We start from the raw sequence: 21,709 nt of genomic DNA on the forward strand, positions 1-21,709 counted from the left end.
GAAAAGTTTAAAGTCTCTACAAACCACTGGGAATAGTCTTCTGTTAATTTGAGTTTGATATCTTTAATGTATTTCTTTATGGGCAATACACTTTATAGGTGTTATTTGATTTTAAATACACTATATTGACAAGTACTGGGACACCTGACCTTTTGTGACATATATGGTTCTTCTCTAAACGATTACCACAAAGCGCAAGGCACATGATTGTATAGTGTTTGGATGTGGTCTAATTAAATTCTGCGTTTACTTGACCTTGGAAACTGGCCTGCTTTAGAGCTCTGATCTCCACCCTATTGAACACCTTTGGGATGAATTGGAACACTGACTTCACACCCTTAATCAGTACCTGACTTTACTAACACCCTTGTGGCAGATGAACACACATGTCCACAATTGCACTCTATAATTTAGTGGAACATCTTTCTAGAAGAGTGTAGGGAATTATAAGAGCAAATTTGGACTAAATGTGGAATGTGATGCTCAAAAAGCACATGCCATGCTTATGACCAGCTGTCTGCAAATTTTTGGCAGTAGTGTATTTTGCGAATGAACAAGTTTTATGAACATGCACACCCTTTTCATCATGCACCATGAGGCACTTGGCATGGCTTTGATTGAAATCTTATGTAAACTGCTCTTACAGAGCCAGAGTTGGTAGCTCTGGTGTGGAGCTCAATTGATTGTATTAACGATATAACTAGCCAACCAATAAGTGAACAAACTTCTAACATAAACCAAGGCAGCAAACACTTTCTATCAATATTGATTGCAAATGTTGAGCTATTTTATGAGTTGCTCAGTCGCTCCTGATTCCATAACCTCAAATGACTGTAAAAGACTAGAAAAGGACATTACTCAATCTTACATTCCAGTGCTCATGGTAGTTCTCACTCTCCAGTGTTCTGTATTGTTTAAAGAATATAATCACGCTCTTGATATCACCCTAATGAGGATGGTTCCCCTTTTGAGTCTGGTTCCTTTCAAGGTTTCTTCCTCATAACATCTAAGGGAGTTTTCCTTGCCACAGTAGCCATGGCTGTTAATCCGGGAAAATACACACTGTTCACCTTAACTCTTAAATTCTGTAACGCTGCTTTGAGACAATGTCTGTTATGAAAAGCGCTATAGAAATAAACTTGACTATTTAAATTTTAAAACAATGTACTGTTGTTTGTATGAACCTAGCTAATGCTAAAAATAGCTTGGTAAAGTTGGGCAGTCTGCCATTTTTTTATTAACCGAATTAACAAAGCTTGTAACTGCCGATTCTCTATTCGGATGGATATGCTGTACCGAAATCTTGAAATCAACACAACCTAAAAATCTGTTGCATTTTAAGTGTTGCCTGCTGTTTACCAGTATATTTTTAATTTCTACATTACATTAGCTGCATATACAGTATTTAGATTTTATTAATGTAGATGCCCAGTGTTTGGTTCCAACTTTAACCTACTGCCTAAACTCAGTCAAGTTTTACTGTATGTATGAAGCTACAGTACTAGTCAAACGTTTGAACACCACCTCCTTCAGTGGCTTTTCTGAATTTGTATTTTAATATTTTTTTGTTTTATTTATTACAACATTACTACATAATTCCTTCAATATTAATGTACAAACAGCAAAGTGTTAAAATACCCTGAATCTGTTTTATATTTTAGATTGTTCAAAGTAGCTGCGTTTGGCTTTGTTGACAGTATGGCATTCTCTCATCAGATTCATGAGGTAGTCACCTGGAAAGGTTTTCAATTCACAGGTGTGCCCTGTCAAGAGTTAATCTGCATGGATGACTGGACTTTTTTTATGGATTATATACTGCAAAATGTAAATTGCTTAATTATTTTATGTTACATGCAACTGTGTTTCTTATTGGCATTGTCCTCTTTCAGTATGACTATGTGCCCTGTGACACTGCAGAAATTTCAGGAATGAACATTTTTCAAATAGTTCAGGTGTTTACTGGTTTTCCAAAATTCCCACATATTACAATCTAATCAAGAATCTGTGTAGTGGGACCTTTCAAAGTTCATGTCTTGATGGGTCAGAACTGTTTTGTTAGCACAAGCATGAAACACAATACTAGGCAGTACTAGGCAGTTTTAATGTTGGTTAATCAATGGCTGTGGCTGATTGAATTCCAGAAATATTAGGTAACTTTTAAAGGTGAATGGACTAAAGCTGATGCTTTGCCCATGTCTATATGTAATCATCATTTGAAGTTACATTTGATTTATAGACAATTAAAAAGGTAGAATCATGTTTTTTTGACACTTAAGCTTTTGGGGAATATCGTCCACACCTATGGCCAGCCAGGTGAGCATCACACTGGGCACTGTAAGTAAAATAAAAGACTCCTTTCTTTAATCTACAACTATGTGAATGAATTCCATTTTCAGGATAGACAACACAACTTCCTACCATGTCATTATACAGCACATCAATGTCCCACACCTCGAATATTAACTCATGACCAAATTCTATTGAACCAAAATTGTAACTAATGTTCCACTCTGGGTTGTTATCATCCATCACTATTTCCGTTTCCTCATACATGTTATTGTACCACACTTTGACATACCCATCTGTCTTGGTGAACAAGTCTGCTTTTAGACCTGTGGCCCGCTGCACCAGCACTGTCAGGGTGCCATGACCAGCTCGCAGAGGACAGCAGTTGTGGTCCAAGTTTGGTGTGGAGGTGCATTCATGGTTTTGATTCTGATCTGAAGGAAGCATGTTCTCTTCAATGTACTCAGTGACAGCTCTCCTCAGATTGGAGCTCAGCTCTGGGTCAGCTACCAGGTGATGGAGAGGAAAAATTGCATATGAAATTATGTCTGGGTTCTCACGCAAGCTGTTCATCCAGCTTGCATAAGCTTCGGCTGGACTTTGACGAAACACAAGGTCTGGAAAATAACTTTCGCCACCCAGGACCTCCAACTTTTGCGTCAAGAAACCCTGATAGAAGCCCATGCTCATGTTATCCCTGAGAATATTGGAGCATTTATTCGAAAGTGATGCGTTTGCAGGCAGAAATCCTAAAGCTATTTTAAGCTCAAAGTTCAAACAGTTTTTTATATCAGATTCCACAAAGCCCTTTAAGGTTGCAAGGCAGGTTCGGAAGGCTGTGACTTGTCTCACACGTCCTCCTAAATGGACATGACGGATGTAATGGGTGCCATATGTATCAATAGTCCTTCGATACTGGGATTTTGTTTTCATACTGTAATGTCTGGGTAGTTGAAGTAAATGTTTTGTAAATTCCGCACTGAGTTCTGGCTGGTCCATTACTCTGTAGCTGAAAAAAAAAAGAAAAAAACATTTTTTTTATCTTTGACTTTGGGACCCAAAAATACACTGACCAGGCATAATATTATTGTGTTATAACATTTTGACCGGTGAAATTAATAACACTGATTACCTCTTTATCATGGCACCTGTTAGTGCTTGGGATATATTAGGCAGCAAAGCTGATGTGTTAGAAGCAGTAAAAACGGGCAAGCGTAAGGATTTGATTGAGTTTGATATGAGCCAAATTATGATGGCTAGATGACTGGGTCAGAGCATCTACAAAACTGCAGCTCTTGTTGGATGTTACCAGTCTGCAGTGGTCAGTATCAATCTAAAGTTGTCCAAGGAGGAACAGTTGCAAACTGGCAAGTGGTTCATATGCAGCAAAAGCTCATTGATGCTCATTGAGCGAAGGCTGGCCAACAGATGAGCTACTGTAGCTCCAATTGTTAATGCTGCCAATGCATGACGGATCAGCACAGTTTTGGCAGCAAAATGGGGACCAACACAATCTTAGGCAGGTTGTCATAATGCCATGCCTGATCAGTGGACATAAAGTGCCTGGTCGGTGTAGCTTACAATTCAAAGGCTCAGCCTGAACAATGTGGCCAAGTAAAGTATGTGACATATCCCAACACTTTCTTGTTTTATGCTTAGACTCTTCTTCTTCCTTTGGCTGCTCCCTTTAGGGGTGACCTCAGAGGATCATCTGTCTCCATACTACCCTGTCCTCTACACCTGCCTCTTCCAAACCAACTACCGGCATGTCTACCCTTACCACATCCATAAACCTCCTCCTTGGCCTTCCCCTTTTCCTCTTTCCTGGCGGCTCCACCCTCAGCATTCTCCTACTTATATACCTCATGTCCCCCTTCTGCACATGTCCAAACCATCTCAATCTCACCTCCCTCACCTTGTCTCTAAAATGTCCTACATGTGCTGTCCCTCTAATAAACTTATTTATAATCCAGTCCATCTTCGTCACTCCCACTGTCTCTAAAGCTTAAGCTCAGAGCCGATCCTTGATGCAATCCCACCTCCATCTTGAAACAATCTGTCATTCCTACTGCACACTTTAATGCTCTCACACTGTCCTCATACATGTCCTTGTTTTATGCTGAGATTGAATAAGACAAAGAAGTACATAGAAGACTTTAAAAGAATTTCCACTCTCCTAGCAGAGTACTAAGAGTATAGCTGTCAATATAATGTGTATAGCTAATGTAAGACCATCTCAACATCTTTTGCCCTACTTCACATTCTTATCTAACCTTGAAGCAGAAAAAACAAACTCTATGACTTAGATAAGGCCGTAATGCCAGCTGTATCTAAAACTGGTAGCATTACTAGAGCTACAGTATAAGCATGAAGTATTAGGGATTTTTAGCTAGTCTTAATTGTCATTACTGTTTTGTTTCATTTGTTTATATGATAGCAAACATATTTAAAGTTTTACAGCTGCAGTATAAGTATATTTTATAAGTTCCAACTCATGATAGTTTAATCAACAAAAAGAAAATGCTAAGCACTTTTATATGTGTGTGTGGTTGGGAGAGGGGGCCTTTGAAGGGTTCAAAATGGGTTTAAAACAAATTCCTATGCCAGAAATGAAATCAGTCTGTTCCCAAAGAGACAGACAACCCTCTGTCCAGTGTAGACAAACTGAAACAGACTGGACAGAACTGAAACAAAGATTCTGAGCTGCAGTATGTTCTCACACATGACTGGCAAATATACACTATATTGGCAAAAAGTATTACCTTTCCTGCTATATGTGGTTGTTTTCCAAACTGTTACCACAAAGCTGGAGGCACTCAATTGTAGAGGACGCCTTTAGATGCGCTATAATACAATTTTGTATTCACTTGAATTTGGAAACCCAAACCTGTTTCAGCATGGCAATGCCCCTGTGCACAAAGTAAGCTCCTTGAAGATCTGGTTTACATCCTTTGGAGAGGAAGACCTTGATTGGCCTGCTTTAAAGCTCTGATCTTATTCCTACTGAACACCTTTGGGATGAATTGGAACACTGACTGCATCCCAGGCCTCCTCACCTACATCAGTACCTGCCTTTTGTAATACCCTTGTGGCTGATGAACATAAATATCCGTAAGCACACTCCAAAATCCAGTGGAACATCTTTCCAGAAGAGTGCAGGGAATTATAAGAGCAAATTGGGACAAAATGTGGAATGCAATTCTCAAAAATCACAAACCATATTTATGAACAGGTGACACAATTTGGAAGGTTCAAAATTACCTTTTGTAATACCCTTGTGGCTGATGAACATAAATATCCATAAGCACACTCCAAAATCCAGTGGAACATCTTTCCAGAAGAGTGCAGGGAATTATAAGAGCAAATTGGGACAAAATGTGAAATGCAATTCTCAAAAATCACAAACCATATTTATGAACAGGTGACACAATACTTTTGGCAATATAGTGTATATAGTCTATATATTCTACTGCTGTCACTATTATGAACACTGTGGTTGGATATCGGTTTTTCTTTGCATGTTCTGTCTATATTTGCATGGGTTTCTTCTGGGTTCTTTGCTCTTTCATGTTCCAAAAAATGCTGGTCAGCAATCCCATTCACGGTAAAGTTTCAACTCTTTTTCCAGTTTTACAAATTTTCATATGCAATCTACACAGTGAGGGCCTTTTTTTTTTTTTTTTTTTTTTTTTACTTCAAATGAGGTTCAGTCAGTAGGTGACTCCATTAATAATAGATTAGTAATCATTTAATGGAAAACTGTTTTCTAAAAGGGAAAAATGTCATGGCAATCCTCTGTTAAGCTGTAGCATTACAGTTTCTTGCGGGTGTGTGAGTCAGTGAAAGTGAGTGGTAAGGCTTACACACCTGTGATTGATTTGACTAATGAGTGTTCATTGTTTCAGTGGGCGATAGAAAGGATAAAATGTGGTGGAGTAAATGGACTAATTGAAAGTAAAAGTTAAATGTTACAAAAAATAAAGCATTTTTTTGTTGCTACCCTGACACCTACCTCCAATTTCTTTTTCGCAGCCCTAAAGCGTCGCACTTTTCAATATAATTTTCAAAAGTGAATACATAAGATAATGTAGCTATTTCAATTTTACAGTCAGGTTTTGCACTCTTGATAAACCCTTTACGATTAAGTTTACTAAGCTCAAGTTGGGATACACGACCCACAGGTTTTTGCTTAGCTAAGTGGCAAATTCCACACAAAAACATTTGTCATCTCTTTTTACCTGTAATATGTGCAGCTGATTTCATGGAGAGCAAAGGTCGCCTTGTCCATTGTGTGCTGCGATTGGGCAAACTTGGCTATATCCGAGTTGCTCCCTCCTATAACAACCTTGCTCACATCCTCAAGGCTAAGGTCCATCTCCCAGTTATTGTTGATTAGTGATGTGGAGCTTTTGATAAGTGAACTAACGGAATGGTGAAGAGCACTTGACAGTTGTTTGTTGCAACGGCTGAAAGGACGCCAGTCCACAATGGCCAATGGAAGTTTCTGCACCTGTCCTCCTTGGAAGCGGTTCCTGCACACTGTACAGTTGTCAGACCTGTGTGATTTGACATTTATCAAATAGGCACCTTTGCGTCGCAAGGTGACTACGTCAAATCCTTCTCCTGCAAGGTTGTAGCCAGGCACAAACGATGCTTTCTCACATTCTGTCTTTGTTCCCTGGCGGCAGGCTGAGCTTTCATAACAGAGGGTCAGAATTGTGCTGATACAGAGTAATAAGTTGAAACCAGTGCATTTATGGTGACTCATAGCTGCTTCTAAAGAGAGATAATACATGGTTGACTAAAGCATGCAAGTCCCTGCATCTGAAAATTATACTGTTACTCATTCTATCTTGTAATTAAAGGTCTTACTAAAACTAAACAGAAAGAAGCTTATTTCAGATGGATAATGTATCTTAACAGAATAAGTAATGGCATTTACTTTATAACATTAACATTGCAAATACCATTTCTTTTTCAAAACTGTTCTAGATCACAAATAAATTCACACCCACTATCCACCAGTGCAAAATTTTTCAACACATTTAGGTCTCTTAAACAAACCACTTTGAATCTTTTTTATTTCAAGCCCCCTAAAATTCAGATAAATCAAATTAAACTTACATTTCTACTACATAAAAAGTCATTTAAAAGTAAAATCTCTTTTCACAATAAAAAAATTATTTAAAAGTAATCAGATATTAAATACTCACGCACTGTTTGGTCTTACGGTTCGAGCTATGATCCAGTTGAAAAGTCTCCCTCTGAGAGGCATTTGCAAGAGTGTTTTCCAAATGCTCCGTTTTGCCAAAGTCGGCAAAACTCATCTGCTAACTGGTTTTGTCTTGATATTTTTAGTGCATCCCAGATGTACTGTGGGAGGGATTCTAAACGATTGTGGCATGTGAGGGTGTGCCGCATTCTCAAGGAATTAAGACAGGATGTAGAGGAAGAAGGCCTGTTGATATCATAACATGAAATATGTGGTGTTTCTAGATGCAGTCTTTATTTTAAGTTTTTATTTTGAACAATTTACCAAATGTTAGAAACTTTTGATAGAACGTTATAAAACAATTTGAAAAGTCCTGAAAAAGGAAACAACCCAACAGGTCAGCTGTTTTTCACAGAGAGATATGGAGAAAAACATCACCATAAACTTCCACAGGGCAGGTGATAAAAGCATCACAATCCACTATTTAAAAAAGACTAAGAGTGGAAATATAGAGGACACACCACAAGATGCCATCTCTCTATCTAGGGGAGGTGGTAGCCTAGTGAATAAGGCGTTGATTCTGGGGGTTTGAGTTTGAGCCCCATCCACACCAGGCTGCCACTCTTTGACCATGCCCTTAACCCCACAACGGGTGCTCAATTGGGGAAATAGGGATAAAGTACTTCAACCTTGTTCCAAGCTCAGCTGCAAAAGGATAACGGTGGACTAGCAAACCACCCCTGTAACAAAACTACTATGGAAATGGCAAATAAGCTATCAGGCACCTTGCTGCCCAATGTGCCTCATGGCATGGAAGGAATTTAAAAAAACAATTTGATTGCATGTCATAATGTCATTTGTAATGTTTCTTTATTCAATAAATTCAAGTTACACCTCTTGTAAATTACAACACTATTACTTGCATTTATTTCTATATTAATTATTCTAACCTTTGTTCAATTAGCAAACAATTTGGCTCAAATAGTTAGACAAAATATCATGTTTGAGTGTTTTTATTTTCTTGGGTTTTTTGGAGGTTGTTGTTTTTAAATAAATTAAATATATACAAGTGTAATAATACAAGTTTAGCTACAAAAAAAGTACAATCTGTTATGTAAAAGAGTGGAGGTAGCATTTATATGACTGTAGGAAAGGTTTGTGTTCTGTAAAATGGAGTTGTTCCACTCGGAAACTATTATTATACATAGTGATTTTGAGGTTTGAGCAGAGTCAGATATACCATTATTTTCATATGTATAAAACAATAATTTTAGAGAGGAACAGACACATTTTGCAGAAGACAGACTATTTCTTTAGTCTGGCTTTAGAGGATTTTTGTATGCAACCTTGTTTTGAAGGTAAATTTAAAACTATTACTAACCACTAAATGTATCTTTTTTTTTTTTTTTAGCTTTTTGTTGCATTCCTCTATCAGAGGTCTTCTTAGAATGGTATTATTTATTTGAACCTATGATTAGCTTTCACTGCAAAGACAGTATAGATAGAGAAGCAAAACTAAATATTTTTCTGAAACCTTACCTGTACCTGTACCTTTTCTCACTTACCTTTTCCCTCATCCCCTAATAAGGCCCTCTTTAAAACCAAAAACAAATACAAACTAAATCAAACTAATTGCATTTAATTATAAATCACTAGCATGTATTTAGATGTAAGTATTTATTTACACACTGATACCAATACAAACTGATAATGGTTTAAGTGATATAACCTTGGAACTTCCTCGGTACTTTCCAACTTCCTCATTCTAGGTGGATTTCTTATCGCTTAAGTTTATGGTTTTAAACATGTTTGCTTAGTAACATATATCACATTCACATGCTTGCAAAAGATTGTACTGCAATGTTGTTAATGTCCTTTGTACACTGAAAAAATTTCTTTTTTTTTTTGTCTCATGTTTTTGTGTATAAGAACAAACGAGCACTTAATTTGTTTTTTTGTTTTTACAGAAAACTTTAATAAAATCAGAATATTGTAAAAATGTTTTAAAAATTCTTCAATAAGTATACAATCACAGTTAATCAGATTAAGAAAGGTATATATAAAATATATATTTTACAATGTTTTACATATGTCAGTGTTGTGATTTCAATTATCATATTATAATTATAATATATAATAGGAAAAGATACAACATAAAATATTCTGTTTAGTATTGAATAATAATAGCTTAAAGCAGTTAAAGTTTATAGTTGTTAGATAACAGTGCATTGCTGCTGTAAATCAGTGTTTATTAACAGATAGAAACACTATTCCAAGACCTTTTGAGTATGATCATCAATCACATTCTCAGAATGTTGATCTTGCTGGCTTTCTACAGTGGTCACACACAATCCTTCACTTTGAATTTCCTCATAGCCTCCACCTCTTCTATAAAGAAAACCCTTCTTCCGCTTTCTCGCTAACAATGCTACTGCCACCACAAGAGCTACCAATGCTAGAACACCAAATGCTATGCCAATTGTTTTTCTTTGTGATTGAGAGGCATCATCCTCAAACATTTGGGACATTTTTGCAATGTCCTCAGGTTTGGCCACCTTCCACATCTTTGTGTCTTTGATTCTGACCCAGGCCCGGTCTCCTTCAGTCATTACAGCCACAGTGTTTGTGGCTACCATACTGATCACAGGTGGTCTTGTGAAGGGTGGGAGGTGGATGGGAAGTAACTCACCTCCAGTGAAAATGCCTGACTGAACACAGTACAGCACCTGACATCCATCACTTATGGCAGCAAGATGCTGGCTGAACTGTGGTGGGCAGCGGGATTGTCCCCCTGCAAGCATATTGGTAGACTGGCAGCTAAAGAAACCTCCAAATGGCACAGAAAATCTTGTTGCTGCCTCATAGTCATTGCTTAGACAGATCATAATACCATTGGATAAAAATTTTAGAGCAAAGAAATTTGGAGGACAGGACATAGATTTGGTTAATGGATTTTGTAAAGTTGTGCCAAATAGACCACCAAATAGATATCCAGAGAATTCTGGAGCTTTCTCATTAGTGGAACACCAATATGTTTCAACCTGTGCACGTCGAACATAATACACATTTCCACATACCTCTTTGCAACATGTGAGAAACAACCAGCATGAATGGCATTTCTGGTGGCACTCCATCTTATTATATGGCCTTTCCTGCACTTCAGAGCGCAACAATGTAGCAGCGTATGGCTGTTTACAGCTATAATCGCCAGTGGCTGGGTTTTTCACAGCAAGTTCCTGACAAATTGCATCTCCATCTGATGTCTGTGGAGTACAGTGTTGGAAAACACCACCAAAGCTAAGGTTGGTGCTTGGACCTTCACAGGATGCATCATCCACATTTGCTTGAAAGTTGAAATTTTTGGAGTCTGGATTGACACACCCTGGATAGGTGTTAATTTTGTAGTAACGTTCGATGGCCTTACGCACAGACAGAGCTAATTTATTTACAGTTGGAACTGGGAGGTCTGGAAATGTTGATGGGTTGAGAAAAAAATGTAGTGGTAATCCACTACGGTCAATAGCAATTAAATTGTTTAATGTGCTCTCCTGCCATTTTTGGAGAGTGATGCCAGGATAAAACAAAGCCCCACCATGACTCAGTGTTATAGAGTATGTAATATTTCCTTTGTAGGCCTTGGTTTCAGATGTTTCTTGTGACACCTTACTGCCAATATTAAATGAAACTTTGTCAAAAAAGTTGGCACCAGCTGATGCTGTGACAGAGGACTGAGAGGACTGTGCGTCAGAGACATACGATGATTTTAAATAGTCCTCCTCCATCAAAGTAGCACCAGCATCCACACTTGTGATAACATGTGTACCATAATCAAGCACCATCTTTTCAGACAGATAGGATACCATGCGAGTTTGGTTGTTCTCAATGGCATCAGCAATTTCCTCTGCCTGTCGAGCAAAACGAACATCCAATGTGAAATCAGGAAATGCCTTTACTGTGTACAGATGGTTACGCACCTGCAGAAAGAAGAAGAAAGGAAGAAAGGGATGAAATGTCTTGATTTGCTGCATTTGCTGGTTTTAAGGTTTTAAGTGTTTTTTTTGTAGTGCATTCACAATGTGGTATTTCAATTAACGTGTATGTGTATGTGTGCTCAGGAGCACAATGCTTACACAAAGGGCTTTTGTCAAAACTATTTTGTCACACACACACACACACACATATATCTTCTATTTGCTTTTCATTTATCTACATGTACTGCATAAACCATGTGTGTTTGGCTAAATTCTGCTGATGTACTACCAAAAAACAGAGCACTTACTGGACCTTACCTGTACACGAGCTGTGACTGAATTATCCTTCACTTGGTGGGTTTTTATGCGTTTGTTCTCAGTAGAAAACTTTCCATTCACCACTTTGAAAAAGGAAGCCTCAACATTGATTGACCTCGAAGTAGAGCTTTTCTGTTCAGTCCATGAGCTGATGATCTCAGAGTTCATCTCTACTGAGCTCACCTTCTGCGGAATGACAAATGTCTCATCTGGAATGATGTAGATGCCGTCTTCTGAGGTCTGACATTGTGAATAGCTTAGGTTCATCACTCGACCCATATCTATGTTACGCAGGTTGTCCCAGCCTCCACCTGGGAGAACCTCCAGTGCTGGTGCACTAAGGTTTTTACGGCACTTGCTAAGTCCATTGCTTGAACGAATAAGTGGATGAGAATTAGCTTTGTTTATAACAGCAAAGATAGCCAAAAGACAAAGGCATTTAGAGCCCATGATTATCAAGAGAGACTGCTGTGAGTCATAGCTATATCAGTGTTATACACCCTTGTTCTCACGTGATAGGCAGGGCTTAGTTACCTAGGTTTGAGGAATTTTATGCATCATTTCTTTCGGTTTCATTTCCGAAAAAAAAAGTCATAAGACCTTTAACCACATCCTCTTTGTGAAAGAGTTCTGCATATTATTTTACTTTTTGTAATGTCCTGTCTGTTTTAATAAAAAAAAAAAATTCTCATTTAAAATATATGGTCAAGCATAGTGTTTTCATTAAAAGAGTAGAATGTTGTCGTGTATAGCACAATAGTTTTTGAAGGAGGAGATTCAGACAAATTTGTCAGCTCATTTACATTTACATTAAGATTTGCGCATTTAGCAGACGCCCTTATCCAGAGCTCATCACATGTGTCAGCAGGACAGACTGAGCAGTTTGCATTCATCGGCACATTGCAGGTCTCATATGATTGGTGTGCGGTTTTTGTGTTGGAAATGGTGGAGAGATCCAAGATTTGTTCAGAGATTTATTTAAGTGCAGTAAAATTCTAATCACAAAGTATTCCACTGCATTGCTGGATTCTTAAATCCGACTTGTGAAAAGGCGTTGATCATTTCCAAAAACATAAAAAAATTATTTATTTAACAAATAATTTAAATTTTTTTGTAATGTGTTGTATATTTGACATTTATTGAGAGTTTTTTATACTGTCAGTGCTTTGTAGTCAGAAATCAAGCTGTGACTTAAAGTTTTTGGCCCCACGAAAGGATAGAGTATTTTGTGCATTCCACTTTTATTCCAGGTCTTCATCTAAGTATTTTAGTGAAAATGTTAGTGAGCACATGTGTAGCCTAGCCACAAACAACTATGCCTGCACCTTTAATGTATTAAGAAGCTACCTATTTACTATATGATATTTCAAGCTGATGATACATTTAGCTAACTAGATTAGTTAGACTGTTTAGCAGGTGAATCTTTCTTAAAAAAAGATGTCTAGAGCAAATAGAGAACGCATTAATAGCTATATGTAGTTATGTGGTCATATATAACTGATTACATACTGTTAATTTTTTTGTGCAACACCCAGTTTACTAGTTGTGTAATATAGTTTGCTGTGTTATTCAAGGTAACAAAAAATGCTTGTATTCCATTAAAAAAATTTTTAAAGGATCTAACTACATATGGTTAGATATGTTTGAATATAAATCCAAACTTAATGCTCGTTATCAGAACTTGAAAAATTGTGCCACAAGGTACATTTAAGAGGATTTAGATCTTGTGTTGTTTCCCTCATTTTTATTTTTTTCATATTAAACTAATTTTTATTTTTTTTTATCACCATTGGAGATTAAAAAATGGTTGAGCATTTAATGCTGGAAGACTAAACCAAATTTGAAGTAATTTAATGTAATTTAATGTATAGAGTCATTTGAAATAAGGTTACACATCAGATACCACTGCCAAATACTCATCAGCAGCAGTGAGTGTATAAAAGAAATCATGAAAATGTCTTTGGACTTTAATTAATATGAATAGTTTTGCACATAAGTCTCCATCAGTGAACAGCTGAAAACTTGAACACGATAGACTTAATGGTAAAACTAAGCATAAGGAACTTCCTGATTAAAAGCAAATACACAGCCAGAGAAGGGGAACTGTTTATAATTGTCCAGTGACCATTAGATTAGGTCAGATTTCCTCTTGAGACTGGTTCCTGTCAGGGTTTCAAATCAAATCAAATAAAATTTTATTTGTCACATACATACAGAGTATGCATGCAGTGAAATGCTTTATACAACTGTCCGGCATGAGGGAATAGGATGGGGAGAAAAATATAACAAAGAAAAAGAAGGCAGATAAATAAGGAGTATAAACTAAGTAAAATATTAAATATATAAAGATATGATGAAAAAGTGTATATACAAGGTATGCTTATGTACAGTAAATAGTAATCACATAAGGTGGTTGATGTGATTGTCCTTAAAGTGCAAATCCACAGTTAAAGTGACAGTCCAGAGATTACAGTGTTGTAGTGTGAAAAGAAAAATATTTGCAGAAAAGTGTGGTGATGCAGAGATTGGACCAGCTTTTAGATCCTGGGTGTTTCCTCCCAGATAGCAAATTTTTTCTGGGCCAGAAAGGGCTGAGTTCAGGCTGTTCTTTTGGCTCACATACCACCACGGCTTACGCTCCTTAATTGGCTCTAAAGCTGCATGCCTGAAGTAATCCAGACTTTAGCCAAAAGCAGACCACAACCTAACTCAGCCACAACCCATTCACACCTCCAGAAATCAGACAGAGCTGTCCCACTACAAAGCCAGAATTTCCAAATTGACCAGATTTACCCCAGAACCCACCCACAACTTATCCAGAAGCACACCAAAAAAAGCCATAACTGTACCAAAATGATTTAACTATGTAAAAGGTGTATATTCAAAAAGCACAACCACACAAATGCAAATTAACATGTTTATTGTAATTGTTGTTTTAAAAAAAAACCATGGTAAATTATACCAAAGCAATCAAATCAAAATACAAGAATAACACACAGCAAAGAAAAACTACATTATAAACAAAATTAAACCAATAGTGCAATTAAAAACAAATGTAAAAGTGTTGTGCATAAATTAAAAGAAACCAAACAAAAGCTAGTTATGAAAGACCAAAAACATTTTAATACCGTGAAAGGCAAATATGAAAAATGACACAAGAAGTGTGAAAACAAAATTAAAACTAAAGAAAACAATAGTGCAAATTTGAAACAAAATTAACTTGTGCATAAATGGTGTAAACTAACCCAAATTAATGCTGGTTAAAAAATAAATAAATGTACAAAGTGTAAAGTAAATATGAATAAGAATTAAAACAACAGCCACAAATAAAATGGAAATTAAGCAAAGCCACACAAACAAACAAACCAGTAGTGCAATTTAAAACTAATGGAAAAGTTGTGCATAAATGAAGTAAAATAAACCTACAACCAGCATTCATTTGTTGAAGACAAATTAAATAAAGTAAATCTACAAATGTGCAAATAAAGTAAATGAATAAACGTAAAGCAACAAAGTCACAATAAAAATAAGACAAAATTTAAACAAACCATCCAATAGTGCAATTTAAAACAAATTGTAAATGTTGTGCATAAATGAAGTTATGCTGGTTGTAAGAGACAAAATAAATGAATGAAATCTATATAAAGTAAATGAATAAAAATTAAAGAAACGAAGTCACAATAAAAAGAATTTTAAGACCAAATGTGAACCAACCAATAGTACAATTTAAAACAAGTAAAATGTTGTGCATAAATTAAGTTATGCTGGTTTTAAGAGACAAATTAAATACAAATGAGCAAATCAAGTAAGTGAATAAAAGCAACAACATAAAAGGATACTAACAATTAGGCAAACAAAAGCTGGTTGTAAACAGAAAAGGGGTAAGGGAATGGTTTGCATAAAATCTTTGCAATGGTGTTCTTTTTTTCCTGCCACCCTCCCGATCACCAGCCAGATAAAACCACCGCCTAATAACCTTTTCGACTTCTAGCTCTGTTGTCTGAGAGCATGCAGGGTTTCGTCTCACAGCCTCTAAAATAGAAGCATACAGACACAAGGTTAAATACATTTACATTATTGCTTTCTGCCCCTATGTTTTATGTATTTAGATTACATGACAAAGATTCTTAACATTCCTCCATGTGAAAGTCATGAAAACAAAAGCTGCAAGACGACATATCATAAAACCACTTACCAATCACAACATTTTTCAGTTCAAGACCTTGGAATGGTGTTTTTCCATTTGCGCCTTTCCAGTTCATCGTTTTTGCAAAGTCATTTTTTATTGTCTGTTTCATTATACGCCAAATTTTGTCCTTAGCATCCACCCCACCAAGCAATCCAAGTTCAATTACCTGAAATGTTAAAACATGCTTTAGTGTTTGAACACTTGTGATTCAACTGATAAATTCAAAGTATTTTTTCTGTTAGATTGTATGGCGTTAATCACACACTACAACAGGAATTAGAACCAGGTTTGTAAGTGATAACAGCAGACAACAGTGCATAACTTTTACGGTTACCTACCACTTTCCGTCTTGTTTCAGGACTGGATCGAAGATTACTTTCAAGGGAAGTTAGGGACCTTAAATCTTCCACTGGAAAAAGAGTGGGACTTAGTTTGTTTTCCTCTGTGATCTCCCTTACATTGTTGGATTTCAGGTCTTGAATCATCCTTACAATGTTTCTTTGCTGCTCCATAATGACTTCAAGCTTGGTTAACACATCATGAAGAAGTGCTGAAACATTAAACAGAAATTGTAAGGTTATCACTCCATCCCTGCTATGACATAAGCCTTAAACAAACATTGAGGCACGGTTTCCCAGACAGGGTTCAGATTAATCCAGGACTAGGCCCTAGTTATATTAGGACATTTAAAAAAATAAATAAAATAAAACATTTCTACAAACAAACCTTGCAAAAACAATACTGTTGTGGGAGAGACAAAAAAAAAATCTTGAGACAAAACAATGGCACTGATACATGTTAAGATGTCAGTACAAGGCATTTTAAATTGAAGCATCTGAAACATGCATTTTATTCTGGGACTAGGATAAGCACTGTCTGGTGCACTGCCCTTTGTGTGTGAATTAAATAGAACTTACATTTTTTGAATGGATCATCCATTGAATAGCTTCTTCCGGGTGTTTCACGATGCCACAGAGGTTGTGTTGGCTCCTCGGGAGATTGTAGCATTGATCCTCTTTGCCACGACAATTGACTATAATTTTCTGCTTCTGGACCCATCTGATGGGCAGTCTGGAAAAGAGTCTGAGCTGGTGACTGTGCAGATAGGTCTATTGCTTGCCGTAACGACTTTCCTAGAGCACTTTCTCTAGGAAAGTTCTGCCATTGAGAGGTAGGGCTTCTTTCCATCAACGCCTGTCTTGAGGTCCCTGGAACCTGTGTCACAGATGGGGACCTTTGGGGTCTGTGTTGTAGAGAACTTGGTTGAACCTCATCTAAAGCGGAGCAAGCTCTTTTTGATAGTGGTTGTATGTATGGAGCTTGCGGCAAATTTTTCGGTGCAATGGCCTCCTCATCTGTATCGTAGTCGTCCAATAGACGCCGGGTTCGTCTACAGAGAAGAAAATAATACATCTAAAGAAACATGGTCCTTTCTACAACTGCAGTGACACAAGACATGTTACACGTCTGTTTTAAAGAATTACATAATTACACAAGCTTACTTCGTTTTCAGTTTTGGTGCTCTCGGGGGGTCAGGCTCTGCCTCTGACTGCAGATCCGTTTGTAGGCCATCTAAAGTTGGCCTATTTTCAGGCTGACAACTTATTTCTTTTTCCAAAAGACTCAAACATCTTATTTACTCTTCTAGCAGCCCTTTTTCGCATGTTACTTCGCTCACTGTATGCCCACATGTTGTCCATTGTGCACTGTAAATGGGAAATGTAGTACTTCTAGCACAGCCACAAATAATGCACATGAGAGCCAGAAACTAACTGCACATGAACAATAAACCAATCGTTTACGTGCAGTAAAATAATTACTCAAATCTCAGAGTAAATTGGGATTTTAAATGTAACAACTTACCTTGATGTACTAGAAAATACTCCAACACCAATCAAGTACTGCACTGTAGAAGAATGAATAAAAAAAAAAAAATCTACAGATTAATGGGGATTTTAAAATGCATCAGTTTATAAAGCAGAGGCTAAGTGATACTCTGGCCAAACTCAACATTTACTCACCCACATGTCCATGATCATCTTTCAGACAAAGACACTTGGCAGTTATTTTAGTAAAAAAATATTTAAAAAAAAATAGGGTTTAGGGAACAACTTCAGAGTTTAAACACCCAAACGTGCATGCATGATTCACAGAAGTAATCTACACGACTCCAATGGGTTAATAAATGTATCCTGTGGGTAATCGATGCGATTTTGTAAGAACAGTATCAGTATTTCAAACTTTATACACGACAATAGGTAGTTTCAGGTAAAGACGCCATCTTGGAATCACGCGATGACCAGTGTATAAAGTTTGAAATATAGATTTTTTTCTTACAAAATCGCATCGATTACCCACAAAATACTCCAATTAACCCATTGAGCCGTGTGGATTACATGTGAAAGATAAATTTAATTTTTGGGTGTTTAAATCTGGAATGTGTTCCCTGGTTCCAGTTTTCTATCGTTATAAAGATTGGAAGAGTGAGGACATTTACCAAGATAACTCCAAATGTCTTTGTTTGAAAGATGACCATGGACATGTATCTCGGATTGCTTGATGGCGAGTAAATAATGTGGTACATTTATTTGTCTGCAGTATTAAAAGCATCAACTTACCTCAATGTAACGTTAATCCAAATGTCGATAGACTCACTCCAAGAACTCCAAAAGAACTCCAAAATACAAACAATTCGCGTCGCGTGATGATCAAACTCTGACCAGCAGTTTGAATATTCCCTCCGTAACGCGTGTGTAAATATAGGTGGCTGGTCGCTACGTACTTCCGGTTCCTCTGGTAGGCAGGCGTCGCTCCATTTTGAGTTCGACCGAGAATCATCCTGAGTAAGTACATATTTTATATTTTCCTAAATTATATTTAGTTTGAATCATTATTGATTTGTATGACATATGCAAACAACTTTACCAATGACAATATTATTTGCTCAGCTGTAAATGGTGATGGTGTAAATGTCTGAGATGCATTATGTCTATGGCCCATCAACAAACATTTATCTGTCCTATTGCCCATCAACAAATAGGCCTATAGGCTGTACAATGCATGCTAACAAATATATTTTGTTCAAGTGTATTCATCATCCTAAAATATATTGTTTGATTATTTTTAGGAATGTGGCTGCATCACCCTTGCCTTTACTAAAAACTCACACCATGAGTCCCATTTTGAGTTTGACCGAGAATCATCCTGAGTAAATACATATTTTGTATTTTCTTAAATTATATTTAGTTTGAATCATTATTGCATTGTATGACATATGCAAACAGCTTTACCAATGACACAATTAGTGATGTGTGTGTGTGTGTGTGTGTGTGTGTGTGTTTCATAAACAGATGTGATCAAGCACCTGCTCCAAAAAAGGCAAATGCAGCACACACAGTCTACCATGTCATGGAAGGATCAGACAGATAACGACACAGTTCCACAGACTCTGCGATTCCTGCCCGCACGTGATCCTGGACCTTAACTGAGGTCTTCTGACTCTCATTCTCCATTTAGTCTATTTAAAATGTTTTTCCCGGACAGTGTTGTGTTAACTCTGTGCCACAACACAACTGCTCAAGCTGCCAAGTCAATAGCCAAGGGACACAAATACAAATGGAGAGATGTAAGCATGAGTGAGATGTATCACTACATTGGGCTCTTATTTTACATGGCAATGGTAAAGTTGCCCTCCATCATAGACTACTGGAGACAGAGCAGTATTTTCACAGTTCCATTCCCAGCAACAATTATGTCAAGGGACAGACACAGGACTATTTCGGAATGTACGCATGAGTCACCCAGATGCAGACAAAGAAAATGACAGAAAGAGGGGCACATCTGAACATGACCGTCTGTTCAGAGTGAAACCGCTTATGGACACAATCCGTAAGACATGCAAAGCAATTTATCATCCTAGAAGACATTTAGCCGTGGATGAGAGGATGGTAGCATGCAAAGCTAACACTGGGAGGACACAGTACATGAAAGCCAAGCCAACTAAGTGGGGGTTCAAGTTGTTTGTTCTTGCCGATTCCTCAAATGGATACACTATTATTATTTAATAGTATTGTAGCCCTACAGGCTAGGATTTGCAGAACCCTACTGTAATGTATTGTGTTAGTTTTTGTTGCACTCTTTATTTTTTTATACATACTGTACTGTATTGTTTTATTGTTACACAATTCCCTTTTTAATGCTGTCCTTGCTAATGTGTATTTTTAATAAACACAAAGGAAACACATTCCTTGTTGTAGTACTGTACTTTTCACTGTGATCCTGGCTCAGTGATCCACAGCTCATTATGTAATCGACAGCTCATTATGCGACCCATTGTCTACGAAGCTGTCAGTCACAGCATGTCGACGCCTCTTCGACGCCTCCCTGCTTTTCAAAGAAGAAAGTGTCTTTTAAATTTTAAATCGAAGTATTGTTTAAGGTGAATGAGCAGGCAGGATGATTTTCACATGATTAAAAATTAAAAAACCTACATTAGAAGATCTGTTCTCAAAAAGTCTTGGGAAAACATGTTTACTATAGGTTTTGTGGCCTTATTTCAGTGAGTTTTTTTTTTTTGCTTTTTCAAAAACCATGCATAAACCTTATTTTGTCAAAAATACAAACAAACACATATAAGCTGTTTACATATTATGGTAGCCCAGTTTGTGCTGAATACAGTGTAATAAGCCTTTTGTCAATAATATATTTTAAAAGCAACTAAAAAGAACCAAATATAAGAGCATGTCAAAATCTCTCAAGGGGTCAGAAACACCCTCAGACTCCAGAAGTAGAGACACTGCCGGGTCTGACAGGATCAAAACAGGTCCTGTGTGATGTGAACACCTAGGTACCGGAAACTGTCCACTCTCTCCACTGGGGTCCTGTTGATGTTTAGCGGTTGGAATGACCGCTCCTGCTTTGTGCTGAAGTCCACCATCAACTCCTTAGTCTTGCTGACGTTCAGGAGAAGGTTGTTTTCCTGGCACCATCTCTCCAGGTTTTTAACTTCCTGTAGGTAGGCCATCTCGTCTTTGTTGGAGATCAGGCCCACCACAACAGTGTCGACAGCAAACTTGATGATGGTGGTGGAGTTGGAAGTGGACACAGAGTTGTATGTGTACAGTGAGTACGGCAGGGGGATGAGAACACAACCCTGGGGAGCTCCAGTGCTGAGGGTGAGGGTGGAAGAGGTGTGTTTTCCCACCCGTACGACTTGTGGTTTGTCTGTCAGGAAGTTAGAGATCCATTGGCACAGTGGCAGGCTGAGTCTCAGGACCTCCAACTTAGAGGTGAGTGTGGAGGGAATTATTGTGTTAAATGCTGAACTGTAGTCCACAAACAGCATCTTTGTATAATTCTCTTTAATTCTCTTGTAATCCAGGTGGCTCATCGTTGTGTTTATTTCTCATATTCCTCTTATCAGGGAGTTTTTTAATGTCTGTTTATTAATGTAAGGCAGCCTTACTCAACACAACTCCTGTATGCAGTGATGACTGTAGTGTCGTCTGCAAATTTCAGGAGATAGACAGAGTGGTCTGTAGAGGTGCAGTCATTTGTGTTCCAGGAGAAGAGCAGAGAGGACAGAACACATCCCTGGGGGACACCAGTGCTAATCGTATGGCTGTTTGACATGAATTTTCCCAGTTTTACTAGCTGTTGACCTACTGTCAGAAAGCTGGTGATCCACTGACAAATAGTGCTAGGAAGAGAGAGCAGGCCTAGTTTGATCACTGT

The 21,709-nt window shown here is 37.5% G+C and overlaps 2 protein-coding genes and 2 long non-coding RNA genes across 8 annotated transcripts; 1 reads left to right on the forward strand and 3 right to left on the reverse strand.

Moving 5' to 3' along the window:
• Window positions 1-963: 963 nt before the first annotated feature.
• Window positions 964-7,598, reverse strand: prf1.5 (perforin 1.5). Of its 3 annotated transcripts, none has more exons than XM_046871651.1 (4): window positions 7,504-7,598; window positions 6,525-7,062; window positions 5,548-5,616; window positions 964-3,295 (listed from the first exon to the last, which is right to left on the reverse strand). In XM_046871651.1, exons 1-4 carry the CDS (start codon window positions 7,559-7,561, stop codon window positions 2,272-2,274), a joined length of 1,689 nt encoding a protein of 562 aa, XP_046727607.1. In that variant the 5' UTR covers window positions 7,562-7,598; the 3' UTR covers window positions 964-2,271. The 3 variants fall into 3 exon arrangements, with proteins under 3 accessions (XP_046727607.1, XP_046727609.1, XP_046727610.1); XM_046871653.1 differs by having other exon boundaries at window positions 7,500-7,586; XM_046871654.1 differs by lacking the exon at window positions 5,548-5,616.
• A 1,853-nt stretch (window positions 7,599-9,451) lies between these two features.
• Window positions 9,452-12,278, reverse strand: mpeg1.1 (macrophage expressed 1, tandem duplicate 1). The gene is made up of 2 exons (XM_046870298.1): window positions 11,788-12,278; window positions 9,452-11,472 (listed from the first exon to the last, which is right to left on the reverse strand). The coding sequence occupies exons 1-2, from the start codon at window positions 12,235-12,237 to the stop codon at window positions 9,766-9,768; spliced, it is 2,157 nt and encodes a 718-aa protein (XP_046726254.1). The 5' UTR covers window positions 12,238-12,278; the 3' UTR covers window positions 9,452-9,765.
• A 2,412-nt stretch (window positions 12,279-14,690) lies between these two features.
• LOC124400124 lies at window positions 14,691-18,687 on the reverse strand. 3 transcript variants are annotated; one of them, XR_006928326.1, is made up of 8 exons: window positions 18,595-18,687; window positions 17,840-17,882; window positions 17,479-17,706; window positions 16,894-17,366; window positions 16,468-16,526; window positions 16,315-16,385; window positions 15,983-16,142; window positions 14,691-15,819 (listed from the first exon to the last, which is right to left on the reverse strand). It is a non-coding gene; the product is annotated as an uncharacterized LOC124400124 (long non-coding RNA). The 3 variants fall into 3 exon arrangements; XR_006928325.1 differs by having other exon boundaries at window positions 17,479-17,682; window positions 18,595-18,675; XR_006928324.1 differs by lacking the exons at window positions 16,468-16,526; window positions 16,894-17,366; window positions 17,479-17,706; window positions 17,840-17,882; window positions 18,595-18,687 and having other exon boundaries at window positions 16,315-16,461.
• An 87-nt stretch (window positions 18,688-18,774) lies between these two features.
• LOC124400125 lies at window positions 18,775-19,882 on the forward strand. Its single transcript, XR_006928327.1, has 3 exons — window positions 18,775-18,819; window positions 19,104-19,184; window positions 19,327-19,882. It is a non-coding gene; the product is annotated as an uncharacterized LOC124400125 (long non-coding RNA).
• The last annotated feature ends 1,827 nt before the right edge of the window (window positions 19,883-21,709 follow it).

This window comes from Silurus meridionalis, chromosome 17 (assembly GCF_014805685.1).
Source record: "Silurus meridionalis isolate SWU-2019-XX chromosome 17, ASM1480568v1, whole genome shotgun sequence".
Classification (NCBI taxonomy): domain Eukaryota; kingdom Metazoa; phylum Chordata; class Actinopteri; order Siluriformes; family Siluridae; genus Silurus; species Silurus meridionalis.